This window comes from Ascaphus truei, chromosome 5, assembly GCF_040206685.1.
Source record: "Ascaphus truei isolate aAscTru1 chromosome 5, aAscTru1.hap1, whole genome shotgun sequence".
NCBI lineage: Eukaryota > Metazoa > Chordata > Amphibia > Anura > Ascaphidae > Ascaphus > Ascaphus truei.
The window spans coordinates 221,261,597-221,283,318 of record NC_134487.1 but is presented as its reverse complement, the minus strand read 5'-3'; the positions used below and the strand labels follow the sequence as shown (position 1 = coordinate 221,283,318).

Sequence of the window (21,722 nt, the reverse complement as noted above, 5' to 3'; positions counted from 1 at the left end):
GGGGGAGAGAAGAGCCCGAGGGGGTTGCCGTGACCTTGGTTCCACGAAAAGAGATAGATCATGGGAGAAGTAGAGAGACAGGAAAAATGGGGAGAGTGAAAAAAAGATGGGTAAAAGAAGCAAAAGTGAGAGAAAAGTGGGAAAACAACATAATCTAGGTAAAAATATATAGAAATACCTGGGGGAAATGGAGATAAATATTGGAGGAAAAAGCGACACAGAAAAGGAAGGAGAGAAAGACTATAGGAAAAAAGAAAAATGGGTATTGTGAGAGCAAGACAGAGAAAGAGAGAAGAGACACAGCGAAAAGGAGAGTTAAATGGAGAAAGAAATGTGCAACAGTTGTGCAATTCTGGAGAAAAAAAAAGAGGGAGATACTGTTCATTTGAGGGACCTTTGTGAAGGTGAAAAGTGGGCCAGCTTGAGAGCTGTGTATTAATCCTTGTCCTGTATGCAGGTCACTTGCTCTCAGGTATGCTATACTGTACATGACACATCTGGAGACAAGTTATTGCCCCGGATTTGAAAAACTTTAGCCTTGATACTTATGCCCCATAAGCTATGTATCATACATTTAGTGTTTGATCAAGAGGTAAAGTCACCACATTCTTGATGGATTTATTCAAGTTAGACCTTCTGGCATTTACTTGTAAAGCTAATAAACTTCGGTGCAAATACTAAAAACAACATTAACCATTCGCTTCCAGAGGGCTTCGCCATATATGTCAAAGTATAACATGACTCTCTTAAAGCAGCAACCCCCTTACTTTTTCACAATTGGAATCAGAACTATTTTAGCTCCAGTGACTCCCCCCCCCCCCCCACACACTCTCTCCCCCCACCACCTTTGCTCCAGAGAAATGAACCTTTTTATTTGCCAGTGATCTTGAAAAAGAATGATCATGACAGGGTCATCCAATATGAAGATTGGGGTGATTGGGTCGTAAAAAAAAGGAATTCAAAATGGTAGTTAAATGTTACATTGTTCTCCTATGATTTATGATTTTATGATATTACAAAAACATTGGTAATTTTACAATGTACATTTAGATTAAATCTGGTTTTTTTTTTTAAATATTTATATAATCTGTTTTACTATCAGAGTGATTGCAGCCAATTTTCTTAGAGAATAATGTTCCACTCCCACCTGCATTCAGCTGTATTCTCTGCAGATACAAAGCATAAGCAAAATGTAAGTGCACATAAGAAACTGTAAGAACAAGTCTATTACCCAGGAGCTGTGCGTATGAAACATGCTTTTCAACAGAAGCATTTATTAATCATTTATCATTAATTGTGCGTACTCCATACAGTAGTTGTTGGTATCATTTTATATAGTGCCACATATTCATGCAGCTCGTCATATTGTAACCATTACAAACAGTGTCAAACAATGGTTCATAAATAAAAGGGGCACATGGGGAAAGGAAAAGTAATGTTTTTGTCAATGTACAGAAACAAAATGACTATTGTATATTGTAGCACTACTGTTATTTTCTTTCTAGCAACAGAACCAGGGTCATTGTCTCGTAAGCTATTTGAGGCAGTAGCCTTAGCAGTAAGCCAAAGCAGCAATAAGGAGTGCTACTGCCAGCATATCACAAACAGGACTCCACCAGATCCAACTCTGGAGGTTTTTTTTTGGTTAGAGCAGGGGTGCGCAAACTGGGGGACACGAGAATCCAGGGGGACCCACTTCCCCCCTGGCGCGGCCTGTGTCTGAGAGAGAGTGTGTCTGAGAGAGAGAGTGTGTCTGAGAGAGAGAGAGTGTGTCTGAGAGAGAGTGTGTCTTAGAGAGAGAGTGTGTCTGAGAATCCAGACGGACCCACTTCCCCCCTGGCGTGGCCTGTGGGCTCCTGCGGGCCAGAAGTGCGCAGGGATCGGGGTGCGGAGCAGGACAGAGCGGGGCTCGGAGGCCCTCTGCGAGGGCTCGGGAGGCTCAGGTCGCCCATGGGGGCTTGGTGGCTTCCCGCTGTGGTTCGGCCATGTCTCATACGCTCGCAGACTTCATTCACTACAAATTTATGTTATCCTGTTTCAACTCTGCCCTCTTTCAGGCTAAACAAACCTACTTTTCATCACTAATCAACACACACAAGTCTAACCCACGCCGTCTCTTTTCTGTCTTTGACTCTCTACTCAGACCACCCTCAGCTGCCTCCTCTTCTTCCTCCATCTCACCTCAGGACTTTGCTGACTTTTTTAAGAATAAGGTGGAGTCCATACGGCAGAACATCCCATCTGTTGCCTCCTCCCATCCCACAATGCTTCCCAACTCTCCTCCTGTCTTTCTTGACTCTTTTTCTGCTATCTCGGAGGAGGATGTATCACTGCTGATCTCCTCTTCTCCCTCTACCACTTGCCCTCTTGATCCCATTCCCTCCCATCTCCTAAAACCTCTTGCTCCTTCTATAATCCCTATGCTCACACAGATCTTTAACTCTTCCCTCTACTCTGGTACCTTTCCTTCATCCTTCAAGCATGCAACCGTTATACCATTACTCAAAAACAGCAAGCTTGACCCTACCTGTCCTTCTAACTATCGACCTGTCTCCCTCCTGCCTTTTGCCTCCAAACTCCTTGAACGTCTTGTATTCTCTCGATTGCTACACTTTCTCAACACCTATTCTGTACTAGACCCTCTACAATCTGGCTTCCGCACTGCTCACTCTACTGAAACAGCCCTCACTAAAATAACTGACGACCTCCACGCTGCCAAAGACAGAGGTCATTACACCCTGCTCATATTACTCGACCTCTCTGCAGCATTCGACACCGTGGACCACCCTCTTCTCCTTCACATTCTCCATACTCTTGGTATTCGGAACAAAGCTTTATCCTGGATCTCCTCTTACCTCTCCCATCGTACCTTCAGTGTCTCTTTTGCTAACACCTCCTCCTCCTCTATTGATCTCTCTGTGGGGGTACCCCAGGGCTCTGTCCTGGGACCCCTTCTCTTTTCTCTCTACACACTCTCTCTAGGTGACCTAATCACATCTTTTGGGTTTAAATATCACCTCTATGCTGACGACACACAAATTTACCTTTCAACCCCTGACCTTACACCTGCTATACAGACCAAAGTTTCTGAATGCCTCTCTGGAATATCATCCTGGTTGGCCATCCGCCGACTGAAACTTAACATGGCAAAAACAGAGCTCCTTATACTACCTCCCAAACCTGGCCCTACTACATCCTTCCACGTTGCTATTGGAAATACGATCATTCACCCAGTAGCCCAAGCACGCTGCCTAGGGGTCACACTTGATTCCTCTCTCTCATTCTCCTCTCATATTCAAAACGTTTCTAAAACTTGTCGCTTTTTCCTCCGCAATATCACAAAGATACGCCCTTTCCTCTGTTACTCAACTGCTAAAACTCTGACTCAGGCCCTCATTCTCTCACGTCTCGATTACTGCAACCTCCTGCTGTCCGGCCTTCCTACCTCTCACCTGTCTCCCCTACAATCTATCCTAAACACTGCTGCCAGAATCACTCTACTCTTTCCTAAATCTGTCTCAGCGTCTCCCCTGCTGAAATCCCTCTCCTGGCTTCCGATTAAATCGCGTATCTCACACTCAATTCTACTGCTCACTTTTAAAGCTTTACATTCTTCTGCCCCTCATTACATCTCAGCCCTAATTTCTCGCTATGCACCATCACGACTCTTGCGTTCTTCTCAAGGATGTCTTCTTTCTACCCCCTTTGTATCTAAAGCTCTCTCCCGCCTTAAACCTTTCTCACTTTCTGCCCCACACCTCTGGAATGCTCTTCCCCTCAATACCCGACTAGCCCCCTCGCTATCCACCTTTAAGACCCACCTTAAGACACATCTGCTTAAAGAAGCATATGAGTAGCACTGGATAATCATGGACACATGACACAAAGCTTGGCCTCCTGCAGACGCACTTACTAGTATTCCCTCCTACTGTCTCTGTACGTTCTCCCTACCTACCAATTAGATTGTAAGCTCCTCGGAGCAGGGACTCCTTCCTTAATGTTACTTTTACAGTATGTCTGAAGCACTTATTCCCATGATGTGTTATTTATATTTGTTATTTATATGACATGTATTACTACTGTGAAGCGCTATGTACATTTTATGGCGCTATACAAATAAAGACATACATACATACATACATACATGTCGGTTTACACCGGGCAGCACTGGAGGAGCGGCGGAGCCATCACAACCACGGTGACATGGAGGGTGTATGGCGTCACTTCCGGAACATCAGCCTAGCTCGCTGGCCATGTTTTCTCGCCCAAATACTTTCTACCATCTTACTACACCCAGCCGATCTGCCGACAAGACGCCATCGTACTACACCCAGCCGATCCGCCGTCTTACTATACCCAGCCGATCCGCCGACAAGCCGCCATCTTACCATCACAACTGCGCATGCACGGCATGGCAACGGACGTGTGGGGGGAACGGCGCCTCTGCCAGCCGCTTTGGCACATGTGTGGCGTCCGTAATCGTCGCCATTACTAGTGCGCATGCGCGGCATGGCAGCGGACGTGTGGGGGGAATGGCGGCCATTTGGAGCGGCGCCAGCGGCTATCGCCGCCGCATATATTAGCAGCCGTGTGGGGGGAGGGGCGGCCGTTAGGAGCGGCGCTGGCAGCTATCGCCGCCACGGCCGCCGAATGTGACAGCAGGCATGTGGGAGGAGTGGGGGGGGGGAGCCGTGACGTCACTTCCGTTTCACATTTCGTCTCCATCTCTCCAGTTTTGTCCTATCATAACTAGGTGCCACTAAAGAAGTTTCACTTCAAAAAGTCTCTGACCCCTCCCAATAATGGCGGGCTGCCACATGAGTAAGACAGCTTGGACTCTGAATCAGTCAGACACAGAGGGTAGACCTTCCACTCTCAGGGACATACAATGGCTGATGCAAGATCTCGAGCAGAGTGAATTTCAAAAGGCAATTGTAGATATTACAGCTGACCTTGCTTTCATCATTGAGAGGACGATTGATCTGAATAACAGAGCCGAAGAAGCTACAGAGTTCCAGATAGGCACTATGCTGGAAATAAGGGCCTTTAAACTCCAAATATACAGATGTAGCCACCAGTATTAGAACTCTTTCCTGGGAAATTCTGGGAGATTCTGGGGCAGTCTCACAGTAAATGCCTCAACGTTGCCTCAACATTTCTGTGAGATTCTTAATGGCCCATCTGCTTTATTACCCTTATCATAATACTGAAGGTCTAACAAGTCAATTTTAATGCTTTCTCTGTGTCTTCCAATCTTAATTTATGTAATTCCTCTCTGGTCTGGCAAAGAAGCTTATAGATCTTCCTGCATGGGCGTGATTTATGTTCCTGTTCTAGTTCAATTATTTTTGCCATAAGTTTTCCATGATTAAATTTTTTAGCTCTTTTCCTATATGAAGCCATTTAAATAAATTGACCTCTAATGGAGGCTTTATTGGCCTCCGAGAGGGTGGTCGGGCTTTCAACTGAGTCTTTATTTAACTTAAAATAATCTACCAATATATTCCCCATCTGTTCCTCGATCCCTGTGTGATTAAAAAGCGACTCGTTTAGGCGCCACTGGAAAACCTTGGGCCTAATAAAAGGAGGTTTCAGGACCATTTCCACTGGAGCGTGGTCTGACCATGTTACAGGGCCTATATTTGTCTGGGTGACCCGATGAAAAAGATTCGCAGAGACAAATATATAATCAATTCTTGTATAAATATCGTGAGGGGGAGAGTAAAATGTATAATCTCTTTGTTTTTTATCCTTCATGCACCAAGCGTCCTCGAATGTAAATTCTTTTATACGTTTCTTAAAATGGGCAAGCTACCCAGCTACCTGAACAAGCTCCTCACCCCTACCACTTGCAGCACCTATCACCTGAGATCAGACTCCAAAAGACTGTTCATGGTCCCAAGGCTCAACAAAGTATCCGGACGTTCCTCCTTCTCCTACCGTGCACCCCAAAACTGGAACAACCTACCAGAGACTCTCACATCCACCACCAGCTTAAGTTCTTTCAAATCTAAGGCTGTCTCACATTTTAACCTGGTCTGAAACTGTTTCATACGCTCATAATATATATTTTCTTTAACTGTGCATGCAATGCCTTGTATATAATGTATACCCTGTTCATTTATGTAACTGTACTTGTAACCATGCATTATTTGTTTTACTCTGTGCCCAGGACATACTTGAAAACGAGAGGTAACTCTCAATGTATTACTTCCTGGTAAAATATTTTATAAATAAATAAATAAATAAATGTTTTTTTGTGTTAAATACATCGTTCGCTATCTTTTGTCGTGGTGATGAGGATCTGTCCAGAAGGGGTTCAGGGTCATATGAAAATCTCCTCCAAATATTATATCTCCCGAGGGGGACTCCCCAATTTCTTCTAAAATTGATTTCAGAAATTCAATGTGCTGATCATTCGGAGCTTATATATTAACTACAGTTAGTGCAACCCCTGACAGAAGACCCCTGACCATTATAAATCTACCCTCCTTATCCCTTTTAATTTCTTCCATTTGAAATGGGACGTCATGTTTTAACAAAATAGCTACTCCTCTTTTCTTCTTGGAGAAAGAATAATAATAAGCTAACGGGTAATTACCCCGAAAAGTCTTAGGAGGGTCTTGGTTGTTAAAATGAGTTTCCTGAAGAAATAAAATATCTGCCTGCATCTTCTTAAATTCTCTCTGAGCTAGTCTCCTTTTATTATTTGAGTTTAGTCCCTTTACATTTAGAGAGACTACTTTTATGGGTAGTTGATTAGTCTTAGGTTACAAGTTAAGGCTCGCTCTCTACTTGTCATCAAATGTTGAATGGAGTGTGGGTGTGAAGGTGTCGTTACCTGAACTTGAAGACTTATTATGGTCAACTTTAAAGGAGGGAAGGTGCATCCTCCTTGATTAGCTGTGGTGGTACGGGGGGGGAGGGGGGAAGAGAAGTTAGAAGTGACAGGGCAGAAACAAACAGCAACAACATAGAAGGAATGGACCTACTGTCCATCCCAAATCCTTTTAACTAATGGTCCTACAGTGGACCAAAATAAGGGGCTATAAAACCCCAGATGGGGGTGGCGGGGGGCACAAGCCTCGAGGACTTCAGGAACCCCGAACTCAGTGGATGGGCACCTTTATATTCATACCTCCAAACTTCTTATCATCTAAGTTCCTATCCCTTTTATATAAAAACTAATATTAGCTTTTAGTACTAAAAAAAAAAACAAAAAAAAAAAAACAATATAAACCTACCAAACTAGATAGTTTCACATTTCCTGGAGAATATACATCTTATCGATATAATAATGGTGATGCGGGTTAGGGCCATATAAAAATTTGTCAATAAACCCACAAGAATTAAAGAAGATAGCATTGAAACTATTGGACAGTCTCCTTTCTCTTTAGTTCTTTTGTTCTCCTCCTAGATTTCAACCGTGGGGAAGGACCCTCAAGATGGGTAGGCGGACTAAGAAACACCTGAATGGTCACTTATTCCTTCTTGTTGTGGGACTTCCGTTGATCCCTCAGACCTCGGGAACGCTTCGATTTTGTGGTCGGCTGCTCATGTAGACCAGGAGTGCATAAACATTTGCCCCTGTGCCCCCTTGCCTCTTTTCTTCCAGTGCTCGTGCACCAGAGGTGGGGGTGGGTCATCTGACATCACGTTACCCGTGGCATCATTTGATGCCAGAAACGCGCGTGTGATGTCACACCACATGACCCCGCGGTGTCATTTGATGCTGCGTTGCCATGGAGACGATTCCAGATTCTGGCTGAAGCAAGGTAAGTTTAGGTTCCAGAGGCCTCACGCGATCCCCCGGCATTTCATTTTAATGCATTGGGGAAGAGTGCAGGGCCTCTGCAACTGCCCTCGCCCCCCCAAGAAAAATTGTTTGCTCCCACTGTGGGGCGCACCCCTGATGTAGAGCAAGGGCTCCTAAGAAAGTCTCTGCCTCTTCCGGGTATCTTAACGAAACTTGCCTCCTGTCTTTATTAACCACAAGTCAAAATGGGAAAGCCCACCTGTAGCGGATCTCGTTGTCTCGAAGCTCCGCTGTGACTGGGCGAAGGTTTCATCGTCTTGCGATTGTAGATCTGGAGAGATCTTGGAAAATCTGAATTCAAGAATTCTCAAAGTCCAAAAATTCTTGATTCCTGCAGCCTCTTAAAATGTTCTCCATAGTGGTGTAATAGTGTAATTTTACTATTACGTCTCTGGAATTCTGGGGGTCTGCGAACTTTAGGCCTGGGGCTCGGTGTGCTCTATCCATATGCAGATCGCTTGTTAAGAGAGATGGGACTATTTGCGTAAATAAATGTATTAAATGGGGTTGCAAGTTATCTGGATCAATTTCTTCCGGGATATTTCTTAGCCTGAGGTTCTGTCTTTCCCGGTTTTCCAAGTCGTCGATGTTATCTTTTAGGCTCCTAATTTTGTTGTTAACCCTGAATAACTCGTCTTCCATTGAACCCTGACTCTGCAGGGTTTCTTCGAGTTTATTCTCCATCTGCATTGTCCGTTCTGTCAGGGTAGAGAGATCTGACCTGAATTCTGCCACAGCGTTGTCCAGGGCCACTTGGAAGACACCCTGCCTCTCTTTAAACAGTTCTTTAAGGGCTTTTGGAGTAATTTGGGTGTTCTCCTCTTGTTCCTGGTCCAGCTGATTTAAGTTTTATCCTTGTTGTTGCTGTGGGTGCGCATGCAGGCGCCATCTTGGATTTCGGCTGCTGGGGATCCTGTTTTCGTGCAAAAAAGGGACACAAAGAGAGGCTGCGGCTTCCTATCTTTCTTGGGAGGCATCCCCCAAGATTCCGCTGACGGGGGAAGGTATTTTAAATAATCATTGTGCAGTTTGGAGGGCTAAAACGGTCGCGATTGAAGCGGAGCACATGGAGCAGGATCAGAAAGCACCCATCCTCCTAGACATATATTTCTAAAAGTAAATAACACACAGTGCAATGCTTAATTTTTTATTCGCAGTGGAATGGATGTTTTAATATGTTTAATCTCATTTTATTTTAATTTGGATTTACTTTAAGAATCATGGTGGCATCAGCAGCAGTAACAGCCAGCAAACAGTTCGGATGGCTATCATCTACTGTAGGTTAAAACAGTGGTTCAAAACATTTTTTTACATTGTGCACCCCCTGCTAGAAAATATAGAAACCACTAATGAACTTTTTTGCATACTCATCAGACTGTTGCTAACTTTGACCGGTCCCATGCAGTATAGTGTTGTGAGCCCATGTGAGACACACATGTTTAATAAGGCCTCAAATTCCACCTCTGTGTGTGCAGGCCGCATGGTTGGTATAGCTAGGGTGACCAGATGTCCCGGTTTAGCTGGGACAGTCCCGGGTTTTTACTGTCTGTCCCGGCTGCCCGACATTCTGTAAAATATCCCGGTTCTTTGTCACTGTCCCGGTTTTGGCTATCAGAGCAGGGGGGGCAGCAGAGAGCAGAGAATGCAGGGAGGAGAGCAGGAGGAGAGCACGGAGCTCCAGCAGTGTCAGTGTCTGCTGCCAGGGCTCAAGATGGCTTCCCCCACCCATGCTCCACCACAGTGACAGGTAGGGTGAGAGAGACACAGACACAGCATGGCATGGGGATAGAGACACAGCATGGCATTGGGAGAGAGACACAGGCACAGCATGGCATGGGGAGAGAGACAGACAGCATGGCATGGGGAGAGACACAGCATGGCATGGGGAGAGAGACACAGCATGGCATGGGGAGAGAGACACAGCATGGAATGGCATGGGGAGAGAGACACAGAGAATGGGGGAGAGAGACAGAGAAGGGGAAAAGAGACAGAATGAGAAGGGTGGAACAAGATAGGGATGGGGAGGAGAACGAGAATGTAGGGAATGGGGGGAGAACGAGAATGTAGGGAATGGGGGGAGAACGAGAATGGAGGGATTGAGGAGAATGAAGGGATTGGGGGAGAACGAGAATTAAGGGATGGGAGGGATGATAATGGAGGGGGGAGAGAATGGAGGGATGGGGGTAGAGAGAATGGGGTGTGTGTGTGTGAGAGAAGGGGGGACAGAGCGGGGCGGAGAGACGTAAAGGGGAAGGGGCGCTGTTGGTGATGTCATTTGTTTTATAAATATATTTTTTAATGTGTCTCAGTTTTTACTTTTGTAAATTTGGTCAACCTAGGTATAGCTGTCAATTACTGTCTGATCTTCCAAAGTCACACCCCACAATGCTATGCATCCACAGGGGCAAGACATTGTGAGGCGTGACTTGGAAGCTTCCTATGCTAAGGTGCATTTTGGTGCGTTACTAAGTGTACAGTCCCAACACGGGATAAAGCGTCCACTATTGTGCCTGGAATCCACCACTACAAATTTTGGGGGTAAACACCTCTAGGGATACGTCACAAACCCCCAGGGATTCCTGAAACCCCTGTTGGGAAACACTGAGTTAGAACATTGTATGTTTAAATACTGCACTGCATGTTTATTTTATGTAGTTATTATAGTTATGTACTTATTCTTATGTACTTAATATTTGACTTATTCACTAAGCAGCAGTGAAATACCTACCTATAAATACCAGATGTACCTACCCACCTATCACCTGTAGACACACCAGCAGGTAAATTATGTGCCATACATAAAGTAGCATATTACAAGAATTTGGGATGAAATTGATGGTTTCGTCAATGAGATTTGAACTTCTGTCCGTAGTTTTCAACTTTTTGAGAACTGCAGAACCCTTCTATATCCAAATACTGCTAATTATTGTACTGTAATACAGCATTATTTACATTTTTTTTATATTTATACATCTAAAACTCCCTACATAATATACTATACAAAGCATTTTGGAGCTTTTTCAGATAATAAAGTATCTTAATTGTACATATCCACCAATACAAAAGTGTTTTGTGTAAGCCCCTGTGAGCCGGGAGTGTGGTTGGTAAATGAGGGGCTATTTGTGTGCCTTGAGTGTCTATATCTGGGATTCAGAGGCTATTTGTTAAGCACTGGCCTGGTTTTTTGCTCTGGTTCTTCACATTTTGTTTTACAGGAAATGTGATCTGTTAAACCAAAACAGCCAGTCAATGGTAATCGCAGTCAGAGGCCAATGTAGTGCTTGTGTGTATGAATGAATGTATAGAATTTTACTCATATTGGATCTGTAAACCACTAGATTATACTGCTGCCTGTCACAAATCGGTCATTGACAATGCCATCTGGAACATGTTTTTTTTATTTGGGAATGATTGAGGTGGCAACCGTAGGTCATTTATCAAGATGGGGGCAGTCAAGCAATAGCAACATTGGTTGTACTGTTGTCTTCTGTTCAGCAAACATGACAGGCTGAAGGGGTTTGTATCACAATTACATACATTCCTGACAGAAATACCATAAATCTGCTGCCTTGAGTTTAAGCAGACAGAGCACTACTGTACATTGACACAAATAGCATTATTTTTGCATTTAAAAAGCTGTTTGTACCTTGATAAATAATGCAGAAAAGAACTGAAGCAGGGGAAGGATCACATAACCTTAAATATAGGAGACAACGACACTATACTCTACAACATGTCACATATGTCTTAGGCTGAGTCCACGCTGCCGCTGAGCTTGGTCATGCTTGGAGAGCGGTGATGTCACCAGCTCTCAAGCATGAGCGATCTCTGTCCTGCAACATTTTTAGAGCAGGAGTGGGGGAGCATGGCTATTAGGGGAGGGGGCGTGTCATTGGCTGAATAAGGGCTGTCTGTGTATCTCTCTCTCTCTCTCTGTATATGTATATATATATTTATATATATATATCACTCTCCCCCCCCCATTGCTCTCTCTCTCTCCCTCTCTACCCCCCATTGCTCTCCGTTTGCCCCCCCTCTCAGTCCGTTTGCCCCCCCTCTCAGTCCGTTTGCCTCCCCCCTCCTTTCCACTTCTCTCTGCTGAATTCAGTGTCAGTGTATGTGACAGGGAGTAGAACATGCCCCCTCTCTCTTCCCATTTGTCAGAGCAGGGTCACATGACCCTGCTCTCACCACCAAAGTATCTCTCCGTTGTCTCCCCAAGCAGAACGCTTGGGAGAGAGTGTGTACGCGCGAGCACAGCGGGAGAGGGGATGTGCTGATTCACATAGAAGAAGGTAAGCGCACCAAGCGAGCTCAGCACCAGCGGGGACTCAGCCTTACACTTAACCACTCCAACCGCTGGAAGGTCATGCAAATGATTTATCAGGGGATATGTTAAGCAGCTGAGAAATAACCTTGGTTTAATAGTAAATGAACAAAAGGGTTATTGATTATTCATACGAGCTGTATGCCTACTTGAAGGCTCTGTGCTTGTTGCTGAACAAAAATATATTTTAATGCTCAGCTTTTTTTATGATGAACAAACTGTGGATTTTTGTATCAGGAAACCTGCATGTGTCCAGCTCGTTTTCTAATTAACAGATCCCTAAGTGGTCTAAGCTGAATTCAGATAACAAGTTGATTGCAGCATTTGCTCCAGTCCTGGCAAATTATAATTATTAAGCTATTAATTGTACTTTGGATTTGCTACATCAGCTTTACAAATTGCTAATTCAGTCGTCCAATTGCTATAGAAAACGAAGAGACATCCACGTAATTTAGTAAACGGGGGGAAAAAGCAATGGGAAGGAAACAAACCAAATCCTCATTATCTTTTTGGAAAATGATTGTGCACAGGCATGTTCAGATTACAGTTGATTGCATTATGTGCACCATGAAAATTTCCATTTGCAATTCTGTTTTGAATTTGAAAAAAAAAAAGAAAACTAAAAGTATCATTTAGCAATACAATACACTGTACCCAACTATATGCTGCAAATGTTGCTGTATTTCAGAGAAGTTGTTTGTGTTGATGTTTAAGAGAAAAAAATTAAATAGCCTAATGACAAAAAAATGTGTTACCCATTCACTGCTGGAGAACCTTGCAATGCATATCTGTGATATACCTTGGTTATGAACACAACCTACAGAATTTGATTAAGTGGGTAGCACCCTGCTGAATCTTCCCTTGCCCTGCATGTCAGCCCTGGTAGCTACAGGGATGTAAAGAGAAGGTGCCAGTTGGGGCAGTGAGTGAAAGGTTTTAGGTGGGAGTTAAAGGGGAAAGTGTATCCTACAGTTCCCATGATCATTTGTGTATTTGCATGGACTGTTCCATAAGGTAGCAAAGATAAGTAAGGTACTGTATAAAGAGCAATGATAGACAACTGATCCAATAAAAGAGACATTACTTGTGGGTAACAAGGCAGGAACATTTAGCTCCTTAAAAATAAACATGACAGCTTGCACAATACAGCTGAGCATCTTTACACAAGTCCAAAGCACCACAGCTCCATCTTCTTGGAGAAAATAGAAATAAAGTAGTCAAAATCAGGACAGCATATTACTGTTTAAAATGTTTTGTGTGTTACCTGCCTGCCCACAGCAATGACCAATTGTGAAAAATGTTGAATCAAATTGTGGGCTTTTTCTATTGGAGTTTGAAAAGGTTTACTAGGCTTTTGGGCATTCAGTTAGGGGCGAGTGATTCAGTTGGGGTGGGTGATTGTAAGTTTTTAAGAGCATCAGGCTCTTTTTTTTATGTAAGAGAATGTTTGGTAGTAGCTCATAAAGGTTAAATTAAATTTGTATACCTTTTGAAATTCCAATGTAATGTTAATGTCCTTTATATACCTTTCCCTGTATCCCCTGCAAATATTCTGTCGCAGTTACAGTTCTATTCCTTTTTTCTCTCTTTAAAGATAAGTTTACAGTGCGTGTGTTACACATGTCCTTGTATTGCTTGTGTCCTGGATTTCTCCCAGAGCCTTCACAAGACACCGCAGAATGAAATTCCTGTTTTTTTTTCCTCTCTCAGTTGAAAACAGTTTTTTAATAGTTATTATAATTATTCTGACTGAGAGAGTTGGGAAAACTAAGTAAATATGTTTTTCAGAAATGGCTTTTTCTCAAGTCGATGACATCCCACTTAATGGATGTAAATGAATGCTAACAGCTTTCAAGAGTCTCTTTGGACTTTGTCAATAATTCTTTAATTCTGCCTTCTCTTTTGTGTTTTTCTGTAGCAATTACACTACACAACACAGCATTTGTCCGTATTAAAAAGAAGGGAATACAAAGCATTAGAATTTGCCAAGTCTATCAAACAATGAAAGTTACTTACTGTACATATGTATAGGACAAGAAGCTAGGCAAACGTGGGCTACAGAAAGGAGTTTTCTAAAGCTCTGGAGTTTTGCATTGAAGAGCTTTTTTTGTACTTTAACACCCACCTACAGTACAAGGTTATAGTACATTATTAGTTTTGTTTTTTTGCAATAGCGATCGATGTAGGGTGTATTTTATCACTAATTCTATCTCTTCCTCATGTTGTATTAGGCCAGAACAAGATCTGTTTTATTCCCGGAATGGTTGGACCAATTCTAGAGATGACCCTTATCCCAGAGGTTGAATTGCGCAGGGCCACCATCCCTATTTTCTTCGATATGATGCTGTGTGAATATAAACACAATGGAGACTTTAAAAAGGTAACATATAAAACTAATAAAACATAGAAAATGTGTAAAATATTGTTCAGAAAAGTTGTAATTAAATACATTTGTTAAACAAGCTTTGCAGTTGTTGGGTTGTTCATCTTTTTCAGTTGCAAATGGCAGCAGATGGGACTTTGGTCAGTATTGGCTAAAATTCAACATCTGAAACCCTGTTGCTCCTGTACAGCTGTTCCCTTCCAATCCTTTAGAGTGGTTACTTTGCATTGTTGAATGTGTTCTCTTTCCCTGGCTCGTACATGTATCTCTTGGTATAAACTAATAGATCTTCATAGTTCAAGAAATGTGGAAACTCATCAGGCAAACAAACAGTGTACAATAAGAGCAGCAGCTTAATCATTTCCCCACTGAAGAAGCATGCACTAATACAAGCCAGCTCTGTACAGCACTAATGTGTTTCAGATTTTATCCAGCACTGTGGCAGCAATCCAAGAAGGCTTTTTTTATTTTGCATATTATTATTTTTTTTTTAACATAGTCTCCGGAGCTGAACCCGGTTAGTTTCAGCTCAGGGAACCCCTTACGTCTAGAGATACAGTCCTCCGAAGCGGGTGCCAGTATCTCTCTGCTTTTTAAAGCTCCCACGTCACGTGGGACAGTAGGAAGCTACACCGGATGCCTTCGCGGCTTCCAAATGGCCCGCAGGGCACATAATCTTTGAAAAGTGACCATTATGTGATCCCTGCTAGCGTAGCGGCTACTGGCACCCCATATGGAGGAAAGTATCTCTGGAAGCAGGAGGGTACCCGGCAGGGCCGCACACAGCTTTCCCGGGCCCAGGACTAAAGTTTCCCCTGGGGCTCCCCACCCACGTGCCGGCGGCCTTGAGAGAACCCACTCCCCCCCTTTTGTTTTGCTTCTCATGCACATCCTCGCTCTCTCATCCCTCTCCATCACCCTTTCCTTCCCCCATCTGTCTCTCTTCCACACCCTCTTACAGCCTTCTCTCAAACTCCCCACCTCCCCCATGTATTTCTCTCCCACTCCCCAACCAATAACCCTCCCTCCCCAAATACACACACACAATAAAACTCCCTCCCCAAATACACACACACACGTCAGGACACCCCTCTGCATCCCCTCCCATCCTACACCTTTTTCTGCTGTCACATAGGAGGATATGTCGTTGCTGATCTCCTCTTCTCCCTCTCCCCCCTGCCCTCTTGACCCAATTCCCGCTCATCTCCTAAAACCTCTTGCTCCTACTATAATTCTTATACTCACACACATTTTTATTTCCTCATTCTACTCTGGTACCTTTCCCTCTTTCTGCAAACATGTAACAGCTATACCTTTACTTAAAACCAGCAAGCTTGACCCTACCTGTCTTTCTAATTAGCCTGTCTCCCTCATGCCTTTTGCCTCTAAACTCCTTGAACGTCTTGTATTCTCTCGCTTGCTCCATTTTCGCAACACCTATTCTCTCCTAGACCCTCTACAAGCTGGCTTCCGCACTGCTCACTCCATTGAAACAGCCCTCACTAAAATAACTAATGACCTCCATGCTGCCAAATACAGATGTCATTACACTCTGCTCATAATACTCAAACTCTCTGCAGCATTTGATAATGTGCAACACACTCTTCTCCTTCACATTCTCCATAGTCTTGGTATTCATAACAAAGCTCTATCCTGGATCTCCTCTTACCTCTCCCATTGTACTTTCAGTGTCTCTTTTGCTAACACCAACTCCTCTATCGATATCTCTTTGGGGGTACCCCAGGGCTCTGTCCTGGGACCCCTTCTCTTTTCTCTATACACACTCTTTCTAGGAGGCCTAATCACATATCTTGGGTTCAAATATCACCTCCTATGCTAATGACACACAAATTTACTTTTCAACCACTGACCATACACCTGCTGTACAGACTAAAGTTTCTGAATGTCTCTCTGCTACAATATATCATCCTGGATGGGCTTCCGCCGACATATACTTAACATGGTGTGACATAGTCCAAAGATGTTAGGCAGCTTTCTGCCCCGTTTTAGGTCAGAAAGTGCAGGAATAGTTAAAAATGATCCATTCCACAGCTTCACATTAACTCAGGCTGGTGGATGGAAAATCCAGACCACAGATTACAATGTGTCTAGTTCTCCCTCACCTGCTCTCCTAATCACTAGCACAGGTTTTTAGAGCAGAGAGGTTTGCATTTCAGTCTCTCTTCTTGGAGCCTGGAGACTGGGGCTTTCGCTGCTCCCCTGCATCCAGTTCGGGGTGGACAGCCCCTTCAAGTAACACAGTACCAGAGGATTTGCCTGGACACTTGGGACCGAGTTCCAATCACGAACAGATAAGACAAACAAATCTTTATTGCTGTATCTAAAAGACTATGCTTTATCTAGTGACCCTAAATGAGAGGGCATTCTTTTAAACTGGGGAACCAGGTTAGTTGGCCCAGCAGCAGTTAGAGAGGCTGATGCTGAGGTGTAGTTAGATCCCTGAATGGGATAGGATTTTGTTTATTTGATTTGGTTTGGTTCTGAAAAATGACACTGTGTGAAATGCTATAACACTGATATGAGTAAACCGCTGAAGGTTAATGTCTGAGTGCCTCCTGCCTACACATGTTAAAGCTGCAGTCCTTTATTTGGATGAAAATAAAGCAGGCAGAAGCCTGAGTTAAGCAACATAATACTTTGCATGATCCTGTTTGTTGTATAATTAACCCTAAAAGACTGTGTCGGGAAGAACCCAGACAGACGTCAGCGCTACAAAAGGGGGGCGTTTGTCACAATGGCAATAACAGAGCTCCTCATACTTCCTCCCAAACCTGACCCTACTACCTCTTTACACATTACTGTTGGAAGTACTATCATTCACCCAGTAGCCCAAGCGTGCTGCCTAGGGGTCACACTTGACTCCTCTCTCACATTCTTCTCTCACATTCAAAAAGTAGCTAAAACCTGTCGTTTTCTCCTCCGCAATATTACAAAGATACGCCCTTTCCTCTGTTGCTCGACTGCAAAAAACTCTGATACAGACCCTCATTCTTTCCCGTCTTGACTACTGTAACCTCCTGCCTCTCACCTGTCTCCCCTACAATCTATCCTAAATGTTGCTGCCAGAATCACTCTACTATTTCTGAAATCTGTCTGAGCGTTTCCCCTGCTGAAATCCCTCTCCTAGCTTCCTATCAAATCCCGTATCACACACTCAATTCTCCTCTTCACTTTTGAAGCTTTACACTGTTCTGCTCCCCCTTACATCTCAGCCCTAATTTCTCGATATACACCATCCCGACTCTTGCATTCTGCTCAAGGATGTCTTCTCTCTACCCCTTTGGTATCTATAGCCCTCTCCCGCCTTAAACCCTTCTCACTGACTGCCCCACACCTCTGGAATGCCCATCCTTTCAATATCCAACTAGCACCCTCTCTATTCACCTTTAAGACACACCTCAAAACAAACCTGCTTAAAGAAGCATATGAGTAGCTCCATGGCAGATAATTTACACCTTATACATAAACCTTGTCCCCTTGCAGACACACTTACCAGAATACCCTACTACTGTCTCTGTACTAACCAATTCAATTGTAAGCTCTTCGGAGCAGGGACTCCTTTTCCTAAATGTTACTTTTATGTCTGAATCACTTCTCCCCTTTATGTGTTATTTATATTATTTGTTATTTATATGATTGTCACGTGTATTACTGCTGTGAAGCGCTATTTACATTAATGGTGCTATATAAATAAATACATACATTCACACACAATAAAAACCCCTCCCCAAATACACACACACAATAAAACCCCCTCCACAAATACACACACAATAAAAACCCCTCTACAAATACACACACACATATATAATAAAAAAAATCTCCACAAATAGACACGCAATAAGACCCCCAAATATACACATACAATACGCCCCCCTCCCCAAATACGCGCGCACACGCACACGCACACGCACACGCACACACACACACACACACACTTACACAATAAAAACACCTCCCGAAATACGCACGCAGACACAATAAAGCCCCTCCCCAAATACACACACACATACAATAGGCCGCTCCCCAAATATACAGACAAACAAGCCCCCTCCCCAAATACACACACAATAAGCACCCCTTCCCCAAATAAACACACACACAATAAGCCCCCCTCCCTGAAATACACACGCGCACACACAATAACCCCCCCTCCCAAAATACACACACACTTGCCCGCTCCTGAAATACACACTCTTGGGGGTAGAGGGGGGGGGCAAAGGGCCTGCATGGGTGGTATAAGGGGATCATGGGCATTTGGCATGTGGGCTTACCTGGGGCCATTTAGATGGGCCTGCTTGAACCACCTGGCCAGTTCATAGGAGCGCCCTGCAGGCCCGCAGAACATAAGGAAGGGAGGGACATGTGGGGTGCAGAGGGAATGGGAGGGTCCTTCAGCCCTGCAGAAGAGGAGGCAGGGGAGGGAAAGATGGGAACGGCAGCCGCAGGAAAGGGAAGGGCCCGGCTTGCCTGCAGGAGGGGACAGATAGATGAGAGAGGCCCAGGAAAAGGGAGGGCCCAGCTTGCCTGCACATAGGAAACTGTAGAGTTGCCGGCAGGGAGGCAGCTGTCCCAGCTGTCCCCCCCTGTCGGTGGCCCTGGTACCCGGAGCTGAAATTAACAGGGCTCAGCTCCGGAGACACCTTGCTTCAAACCCGTGTAAAAAAAAAAAAAGTCTTGCATTGCCTCATTCAGATCCTACATTTCCAGAGCAATTGGATGCTAGTGCAAGAGTTAAAAGTTGTGTTTCACATTTGCAATCATTTGCTAGACAGGAGGTACTAATATTTTTAAAAAGATAATTTTCAAGATGTTTTATCAAATTTGATTCTATTCACTTAGCTAAATATATTTGAAGCAGTGACCAAACCATGTTATAAATTGCATTATTTATAATGGAATGGACAATATTTTCAATGTATGAAATATTATTACTCCTATGCTACAGTATAGCATGTTAGTGTAAAAGCTGCCAATGTACTTGTTTGTTAGTAGTTTGTAGACATACTGTATAAATCTGAAATGCTTTAAGCAATAATTGTTAAATATTTAGGTTTATGTTATACCGTATGTAGTGTGTGATTCAAACTGCTTGGAATTTCAAGTACATGGAGATGTCCCACAGAAGTTTGTGTCATAGGTTTCAATTGCCTTACAGTATTTATGATACAGTATTTATGATACAAATATTAGTATGGTCAGTGGTAGGTATAATATGCTTCAAGGGTATGTGTGACCCATGAGCCCTCAATCGGGCCACACATATATATCTCTACAGCCGCAGGGCACCTCGCATGGCCGCTGATCCGACGCAGTTTGTGAGCGCACCCATGCGTGTGCCCAGCAAGATACTCAGCTTGGCCGCCAGCAGCCGGGACACTTTTTGACATTTCACACGCATCGCAGGAAACGGAAAAATGTATCTTGGCGGTCAAGCTAAGTCCTGCTAGGTGCGCTCACAAATGGAGTCAGAGCGGTAACCGAGCAAGGTGCCCTGTAGCTGGGGACATTCAAGGGTTGAGAATATTTAAAAATGGCGGACGGTGGCGAGGTGACCTGCGGTGATTGCAGAAGGCGCACCTTTTCAGTTGGCACCCTGGGCAGGTGCCCGGCCAGACCACCCCTTAATCCGGTCCTGTGTAGGAGTTAATATTTTTTTTTACAGTTATTGAAACTACCTCTAACTTGATTTGATAAATGTACTGGTATATAAGTAAACAAAAATTTACACCCTGGGATTTACTACAATGCGTTTGTGCCGACAATGATTGGGCACAAGTTATTAAGCGCTTTTGGCACTAATGCACTTTAGTGAATTACCATTTAAAAGTCAAAGCAAGAACTTAATTTCTATATTCTAAGACTGCATTACTCTCAAAATCCTGACTGAATGCCTATACACAATTATATGTTCTTAAAGTTTTTTTTTTATTGTAATTGCTGTTTTCTTTTCCTTTTCTACGAAGCCAACTGTTACATTTTATAACAGTATTTTTCTTATTGAGCACAGAATTCCACCCACAACTGAAATAAGAAAAAAGGCATCTTTATACTACTGCCTCCCACTTGTAAGTTAATGGTGACTTGATAAACCTGTAGTCAAAACCTTTTTCGGCTGGTCTGTAGCACATTTACAAAATGTTTTGCGTGGCTCTGAGAAATGTCATATGACCATTGAAGTGAGAAGACTAGGAACAGATCCTAGATGTTTAGCATCCCTCAAAAGCATGTTACAGTATGCAGTGTAGGAATCAGTGGGGTGATGTATGCATCATACTGTAGCATCCTATGGAACCTTTTTTCTTTCATAAATCTGGTGCACTTTTTTTGCTCAAGTTTTCTCTCGGTTCTGCAGCCCCGGACACTTTGATACATAACACCCAACTAATTTGAACTTGTCTCCTACAGTATGTACTCGGGTGGATACTCATTCAACCTTATATTCTCTGGCTTCTACTTATAATAATCTGTAACATTCCTTACCCTCTTTGATGATCACCTCCTCTCATTCTGCCTCACTCTACCTTCTGCCTTCTCCACTACTCTTGTCCCTGCTCTTCTCGTAACCATGTTCTTCAGATCCATCTAATGTCTCTCTTCAACTTTCTTTCTCTCTCCCATTCCCACCTACTCCTGATTGGACTTGGCAACTTCCACATTTAATTTACTATAAGATCAAGCTGCTCCTGCTTCTACTTGCAACTTTCATCATGGTATGCCTCAACCCTGGCACACTGGTTTCAGGTTACACCTCCAAAAGTGTTTCCAAACAGCTGAATATTAGATGTAAGTTTCATCTGGACCGTGGCAAAGAAAGGGTTTTGCCACAGTCCTGATATCCAGGTACAGTGGGTTTCCTGTTAAGATATTTAAATTTGTCACATTTTTGCTGGTAGAGTAGGATTACAGCTAAGCATGGTCGGGGGAAACATATTCAGGCTACATCTGTAAATTAATTTCCTTTCCTCTACGACCGCAACTATAACAGCCCTGATGGATTAACGCTGAAGGTGGCAGACACTGTCCCAAGCAACACAGGCTTTTCTTTTTTCGGCCGCAGCTCTGGGGACAGTACGTTTTTTGCTACAGTACATCTGTCCACATTTATCTCGAACTCCATGTTTCCAGTGCAGAACGTCTCAGCTAACCACCCACCAATTCCATCTTTATGCCAT

The 21,722-nt window shown here is 43.6% G+C and overlaps 1 protein-coding gene across 1 annotated transcript in view; it reads left to right on the top strand.

The window, feature by feature from the left end:
- The window catches only part of DOCK2 (dedicator of cytokinesis 2), a 1,423,644-nt gene that overhangs the window by 1,114,269 nt on the left and 287,653 nt on the right, over positions 1 to 21,722 (top strand). The window contains exon 33 of the mRNA XM_075599153.1: positions 14,375 to 14,523. Coding sequence (XP_075455268.1) covers positions 14,375 to 14,523 — 149 coding nt within the window. The remainder of the gene's footprint in view (positions 1 to 14,374; positions 14,524 to 21,722) is intronic.